Source organism: Pongo abelii, chromosome 9 (genome assembly GCF_028885655.2).
Source record: "Pongo abelii isolate AG06213 chromosome 9, NHGRI_mPonAbe1-v2.0_pri, whole genome shotgun sequence".
Lineage (NCBI taxonomy): Eukaryota > Metazoa > Chordata > Mammalia > Primates > Hominidae > Pongo > Pongo abelii.
Window position 1 is genome coordinate 71853075 of NC_071994.2, and position 8343 is coordinate 71861417.

The 8343-nt window shown below is 39.2% G+C and overlaps 1 protein-coding gene across 1 annotated transcript; it reads right to left on the reverse strand.

The window, feature by feature from the left end:
- Nucleotides 1–7120: 7120 nt before the first annotated feature.
- On the reverse strand, nt 7121–8058 carry LOC100431804 (olfactory receptor 51I2-like). The gene is given in 3 exon segments (XM_009246718.3): nt 7121–7141; nt 7143–7182; nt 7184–8058. Coding segments are annotated over 3 exon segments (936 nt in total).
- Between the last annotated feature and the right edge of the window lie 285 nt (nt 8059–8343).

Sequence of the window (8343 nt, forward strand, 5' to 3'; positions counted from 1 at the left end):
CAAGTCTGATCTGAACGTGCCCTTGTCTGCCAGCTGGCCTCACCAGCTTGCAGTGCAGTCTCAGCTGTCCTGCCAAAATGCTTGCCAGTGGTTGCTGCCATAGCTCTTTTGCTGGCAGCCCCTGTCCTCAGAGCAGTTTTGCAGATAGATCCTTGTAGGTGTGCACCTGCCTGCAGCCTACCCCGCTGGCACGCCTTGCCTGCACCTCCTGGCCTGCAGCCTGTCAACATGAATAGGAAGACCCACCATCGCCCAAGCAGTGCACATGAGCATTGGGGACCCCATCCATCCCATTGGTGTGCCCTTGCCAGGGACCTCAATTGCCACCCCACCAGTGGGTGATCCGCTTGTGCACCCTCACCTGCAGCTCCCCAGCCGCAGCCAGCACACACTCATGTGCCCCCCTGCCACCATGCTGCAGGGCAATCTCCCCCTCAACTACTGCCTGGCCACAGCTCTTTTGCTGGTAGCCCCTGTCAGAGTGTTGTTGCCAGTGAGCTGGGAACACCTTGGCCCCTCCAGTGCAACAGGTGCTTGACCTCGAAAGGCCAGAAAACAAAGCCAGAAGCCTGGTCCCAGACACCCAGGGTTAGAGCATGTAGCCCAGGAGTGCTGAGCTGAACATTGGCCCTTTGAAAGCATCTACAAACAAAGCTGATCAACTAAATCAAACTTGTATCACATTTAAATCATCAAAGGCATCAAAGAATATGAAAGCAAAAGCCCTGTTCAAAGGACAGCAACTTCAAAGATTAAGGGAACATCAGCCAACAGAGAGAAAGAACCAGGGAAAGAATTCTGGTAACTCTAAAGGCCAGAGCATCATCTTACCTACCAATGACTGCACCAGCTCCCCAGCAATTGTTCTTAACCCAATTGAAATGGCTAAAATGACAGATAAAGAATTCAGAATCTGATGGCAAGGAAGCTCAATGAGATACTGAAGAAGGTTGAAACACAGTTCAAGGAAAGCAGTAAAATGATGCAAAAGTTGAAAGATGACACAGCCATTTTAAGAATGAACCAAACTGAACTTCTAGAAATAAAAAATTCATTGGAAGAATTTCTTTTTTCAAAACTTTTAGGTTCAAGGGTACATGTGCAGTTTTGTTATATAGGTAAACTTGAGTCATGGGAATTTATTCTACGGATTATTTTGTCACCAAGGTACTATGCCTAGTACCCAATAGTTAATTTTTTTGATCCTCTCCCTCTTCACATCCTTCACCCTCCAGTAGGCCCCAGTATCTGTTGTTCCCTTCTCTGTGTCCATGTGTTTTCATCATATAGCTCCCACTTATAGGTGAGAACATGTGGTTTCCTGTTTCTGCATTAGTTTGCTAAGAATAATGGCCTCTAGCTCCATTCATGTTTCTGCAAAGGACATGATCTCATGATCTGATTTTTTATGGCTGTGTAGAATTCCATGGTGTATATGTTTGACATTTTCATTATCCAGTATACCATTGATGGGCATTTGGGTTGATTCCATGTCTTTGTTATTGTGAACAGTGCTGCAGTGAACATACACGTGTTTTTTATGGTAGAACAATTTATATACCTTTGGGTATATACTCAGTAGTAGGACTAATGGGTTGAATGGTTGTTCTGTTTTTAGCTCTTTGAGGAATCACCACACTGCTTTCCACAATGGTTGAACTAATTTACACTCCCACCAACAGTGTATAAGCATTCCCTTTTCTCCACAACCTCGCCAGCATCTGTTCTTTTTTGACTTTTAATAATAGCCATTTAGACTGATGGGAGATGGCATCCCACGGTGGTTTTAACTTGCATTTCCCTAAAGATCAGTGATATTGAGCTTTTATTTCATATGCTTGTTGGCCACCTGTATATCTTCTTTTGAGAAGTGTCTGTTCATGTCTTTTGCCCACTTTTTAATGGCTTTTATTTTCTTTTGCCCACTTTTTAATGGTTTTTATTTTCTTGTAGATTTGTTTAGCACAGAAGAAAATATCTGCAAAGCGTACATCTGACAAAAGTCATTCTATGAGGCCAGTGTCATCCTGATAACAAAACCTGGCAGAGATATATTCCTGATGAAACTAGCAGGCCAATATTCCTGATAAAAGCAGATGAAAAAATCCTCAACAAAATACTAGCAAACTTAATCCAGCAGTACATCAAAGAGCTAATCCCCCATAAGCAAGTTCGCTTTATGTTCCTGGGATGCAAGGCTGGTTCAACCTACACAAATCAATACATGTGATTATCTCTTAAACAGAACTAAAAGCAAAGACCATGTGACCATCTCAATAGAGACAGAAAAGGCTTTTGATATAATTCAGCATCCTTTTATACTAAAAACACTCAATAAACTAGGCATTGAAGGATTATACCTCAAAATAATAAGAACTGTCTATGAGAAACTCACAGCCAACATCATACTATATGCACAAAAGCTGGAAACATTCGTTTTGAGAACTGAAACAAAGCAAGGCTGTCCACTTTCACCACTCTTATTCTGCATAGTATTGGAAGTCCTAGCCAGAGCGTCAAGCAAGAGAAAGAAATAAAAGGCATCCAAATAGGGAAAGAGGAAGTTAAACTAGCCCTGTTTTCAGATGACATGTTTCTATACCTAGAAAATCCCATAGTCTTTGCCTATGGCTCCTAGATCTGATAAACAATTTTAGTGAAAATTTAAGACAAATTGTTGTACAAAAATCAGTAGCATTTCTACATATCAATAACATCCAAGCTGAAAGCCATATCAAGAACTCAGTCCCAATCAAAACAGTTACAAAAAGAATAAAATACCTAGGATTACAGTTAACTGTGCAGGTGAATGATCTCTACAATGAGAATTACAAAGCACTGCTGAAAGAAATCAGAGAGGACACAAATGGGAAAACATTTCATGCTCATGGATAGGAAGAATCAATTTTGTTAAAATGACCACACTGTCCGAAGAAATTCAGAGATTCAACATTATTCCTATCAAACTACCAACATCTTCTCAGAATTAGGGAAACTATTCTAAAATTCATATAAAACAAACAAAAAAGAATGCAAAGAGTCAAAGCATTCCTAAACAAAAATAACAAAACCAGAGGCATCACATCACCTGATTTCAAACTATACTACAAGGCTACAGTAACCAAAGCAGCATGTTACTGGTACAAATAGACCAATGGAACAGGTTAGAGAATCCAGAAACAAAGCCACACACCTACAACCATCTGATCCTTGACAAAGTTAACAATAACAAGGAGTGGGCAAAAGACTCCTTATTCAATACACAGTGCTGGGCTAACTGGCTAACCATACCCAGTAGATTGAAACTGGACCTCTTCCTTTCATCATACACAAAAATCAATTCAAAATAAATTAAAAACTTGAGCATAATATTATAACTAAAACTATAAAAATCCTAGAATAAAACCTAGGAAATACCATTCTGGACATAGGCTTTGGGAAATATTTCATGATGAAATCTCCAAAAGCCGTTGCAACAAAACAAAAGTATACAAGTAGGAACTAATTAAACTAAAGACCTTCAGCACAGCAAAAGAAGCTATCAGTAGACTGAATAGACAACATACAGAATGGGAGTGAATACTTCCAAACTATGGACCTGATAAATGTCTAATATCCAGAATCTATAAGTAGCTTAAATCAACATGTAAAACACATAACTCCATTAAAAATGGGCAAAGGACATAAAGATATCCTTCTCAAAAGAAATATACGTGGCCAACAAGCATATAAAGGAATGCTCAGCATTATTAATCATTAGAGAAATGCAAATTAAAACCTTGATGAGATATCATCTCATACCAGTGAGAAATGACTATTACTAAAAAGTAAAAAAATTACAGATGCTGGAGAGGTTGCAGAGAAAATGGAACACTTATACTCTGTTGGTGGGAATGTAAATTAGTTCAGCCACTGTGGAAAGAAGTTTGGATATTTCTCACATAACTTAGAGCTACCCATTGACCCAAAAATCCTATTACTATATACCCAAAGGAGTATAAATCATTCTACCAAAAAGACACATACACTTGTATGTTCATCGCAGCACTATTCACAATAGCAAAGACATGAAATCAAGGTGCCCTTCAACAGTGGACTGGTTAAAGAAAATGTGGTACATATATACCATGGAATACTACGTAGCCATAAAAAGAACAAAATCATGTCCTTTGCAGCTACACGGATGCGGCTTGAGGCCATTATCCTAGGTGAATTAATGCATGAACAGAAAACCAAAATCACCTCTTTTCACATATAAGTGGGAGTAAAACTTTGAATACACATGGACACAAAGATAGGAACAGCAGACACTCAGGCCTACTTGAAGGGGCATTGTGGGAAGAGTATGGGGTTCAAAAAACTACCTTTTGGGTACTATGCTGTATTAATTCATTTTCACATTGCTGTAAAGAAATAATGGTTCTGCAGGCTTACAGGAAGCATGATGCTGGCATTGGCTCAGCTTCTGGGAAGGCCTCAGGAAACTTAAAATCATTGTGGAAGGTGAAGATGGAGCAGGCACATCTGATGTCCAGAGGAGGACTAATAGAGAAGTAGGTAGTGCCATACATTTTTAAACAACCAGAATTCATGAGAACTCACTCACTATCATGAGAACAACATCAAGAAGATGGTTCTAAACTATGCATGAGAAATCTGTCCCCATGATCCAGTCACCTCCCACCAAGCCCCACCTTCAACAATGGGGATTATATTTCAACCTGAGATTTCGGCAGGAAATATCATATGCTCACTACCTGGGTGATGAAATAATTTGTCCACCAAACCCCAGTGACATGCAATTTACTCATGTAACAAACCTGAACATGTACTGCCTGAAATTAAAAGTTGAGCAAAGGAAAAGTAACCAAAGAATTCAAAAACAAAGTTTGATGTTTACCTTTATTTTAGGCCAAAATTTAAGTATTTTTGCTGTTTCAATAGGGGAAAATGTTGAGTTCAAAAAGGATCATGTTAAATAAAAAGAAGTTAAAGAGTTTTTAACCCAAGGTCAAAAAAACAAAAACAGGGCTTAGCTTAGGCCTTTTTAGGATTAGAGCTGCAGGAGTGGCCCTACATTTTTCTTATGGCACCTGCCTCATGAGGGAGGGAAAAATATAAATGTGCATTTTCCATTAGAACCTGAAGATCAGTAGCTCTTTTAATTAATGCTCAAAAAAGGAAGGCGAAAATGAGGTACAAAGGAGCCAGAGGCTTTTTGGGAGGCTCATATTTTCTTGTTCCTTGCCCTTTCTATGTTACACCATTGGGTTTCTAAGTAAGGCCTATGGTCAAAAGAATGTATCCCTTGCTGCTTCTGAGGTAGGAATCAGTGAGAGTTTACTTTCATTTGGCAGCTTCCCTAAGCCTTGCCTTTGCATTTATGTATTTGTTGTATATATTTGAAACTAAAATATCAAAGCATTAAAATTATTATTTCATGTTGAAATGGAAGCTTCTTATATGAATCAGAAAAGTTATTATTTAAATTGACTGAAGACCATACTTTAAACCACTAAATATTCTAATAATTTTCCATTGGAAATCATGCTAAGTTATGCTATCCAAACATTCTTCTAAAAGCAATCTATTTAGTGGGCCAGGACACATATATTATTGGTGTCTTATTGTACCTGTAGACATTTTTGAAAAAATCTGAATCCCAAGTACTTACATTAACTCCTTTTTAAAATAGCTCCCTCTTTCTGACTCTCTCTCATTGGTATTTCCTCAATACAGCTTTGTACAACGAGAAAAAAACTCTAGATAACAATATGCTTTGCTACTACGTGGTTTCTGGATGAGTTTCCATGGTGAGTTAAGTTAGACTACATAGTGCATCTCTCTCTCTCTCTCTTTCTCTCTTTCTCTTTTTTTCTTTCTCTTTCTCTCTTTCTCTTTCTCTTTCTCTCTTTCTCTTTCTCTTTCTCTCTTTCTCTTTCTCTTTTTCTTTCTTTCTCTTTCTCTCTCTCCTCTCTCTTTCTCTCTCTTTCTCCCCCAACCCCTCTCTCTCTTTTGATCTACAAGTAAATCTAAACTTAGTATGAGAACATCAAAATTAGCACCAAGGAATTTCGTACTATATCCTTCCTCTGGTATCAAGGGAAGCGTATGAGAAGGTCTGAAAGAATTATTTTCCGGTATCTAAATCATAAGTGCTCTAGTCTGTCTATCCTAGGCTTTTTTTTTTTTTTGCAACTGGAAATCCTAGACTGGCTTAATTTCTAACATCTCTTGACATGTCATTTTGTGGAAGACAGTTAAAACCTCAAGAAGGAAAGAGAAATAGAAATTGTGCCCCTAGCACAATTACCCCTTTCCCCCAAAATTCTATGAGTCAGATATCTCAGATATTGAACATTGTTTTCTGTTGGTAAGGATTGAGTGGTGGGCAGATAAAAGAAGTAAAGAGGAATCTGGAGATTTTCCTAAATGTCAATATCTATCAGTTTACCAGGATCACATTTGTTCATACATTTTATGGTGAGTTCTAGTAGTTAATCCGATTTCACTTTGTGAAGTTAAAGCAATGTATGAGTGAGAATGACAGTGGTGGGGAAAGCAAAGGCAGCAATGGTAATGTTAAATGATGCCAATTTGACCGTCAGGCCATATTTGTACTGATTGGGTGCTGCACTGACACTAGAGAGAGATTAGTGTTGAATGTCAACTGGACAACATATTATCTATGTTAGGCTGAAGAATTAACTTAATTCTCTGTGTCTTAGAGGATTTGTATGAATATTAAGTGAATTAATACACACAAATAATTTATAATAGTACTTGATACATTTTAGGACTAAGTTTGTTAATTATTATATTAGTAATATTCATTATTATAGAAAATAATTCCTAGCTTAAATTAGTCTTCCTCTATAAAACTTGTCTAATTACTCAATTGCCCTCAATATTTATCTTTCTAAGAATACTGTTGGTATTTAGTGAATGTACTATTCATTTGGAACTCCTTGTTTTGTGTTATAAGTTTTGCATCACAATTTCCTGGCCTACTTTTCCCGCAGCACACAATCTATCTTATACTTTGATGATGATGATGACGACGATGCTACTGATGAGAGCCTATGGCCAAAATAACAGATTCTAAAGCCAAGTGTGAAAGTCATATTTTGATGTGGTGAAAACATGCGGAAAATGGCTCGGCGGATTTCCTTTGTCTTTGCTATAAATGAGAGGGTTGAGCACAGGAGGCACAAATAGGTACACATTTGACATGAGGACATGTATGTAGCATGGGACATGCTTCCCAAAGCGGTGCACTGTGGAGACCCCAATCATTGGCACATAAAATGCAAGTACAGCCAGGATATGTGACACACATGTGTTGAGAGCTTTGAGGCGTTCCTCACGGGAAGCAATGGCCATGACAGAACGCAGAATGAGCACATAGGAGAGGAAGATAAAAAACAGGTCCATGCCAAAGGTGGATACAAGAACAAAGAGTCCATAGATGCTGTTGATAGTGATATCAGCACAGGCAAGCCTCATCGTGTCTGGGTGCAGGCAGTAGGAGTGAGAAAGAACATTGGATCTGCAGATAGGCAGCCTCTTAATAAGAAAGGGAAGAGGGAAAAGAGTGATGAAGCTTCGAGCAGCTGCACCTAAACCCGTTGCAGCAATGACTTCAGTGGTGAGCACAGTTGCATAGCGCAGGGGGTCACAAATGGCCACATAGCGGTTAAAACTCATGACCAGCAGAATGCCTGATTCCATCATGGAGAAGAAGTGAATAAGAAACATCTGAATTAGACAGGCATCAAAAGCGATGTTGCGGGCATTGAGGCAGAAGGTTCGGAATACAGTGGGCAGTGTGGCCATGGATATGGCCACATCACTGAAGGACAACATGGACAGGAAGTAGCACATGGGCTCATGGAGGCTGGGCTCCACTCGCACAGCCTGCAGGATCACTGTATTTCCCGCAAGGGCCACAGCATACATCACACAGAGGGGCCCTGACAGCCAGGAGTGAGAGCTCTCCAGACCAGGGATACCAGTCAGGAGGAAGAATGCAGGGTGAGTGACATTGAACAACCCCATAGCAAAACAAATTTAGGGTACTTTTCAGAGTCAGATCTTCTGACTTGGAGAATTCTAACAGTTGCACTTGCTGGAGGACAAGAAATCAGGAAATAAGAGACAAAGCGATGATGTTGACATAAATGGAAACTGATGCATTCATGAAATCACTGCTTTTGAGATGATGCAGGCAAACTTCTTCATATTTTATGATGATCAGGCTGCAGGCTGAGCTAATATTTCCCTCTGTTTTCTGAACAAGGAAGACATTGACAAATACTTCAATAATAGAAATTAGTTAAAAGG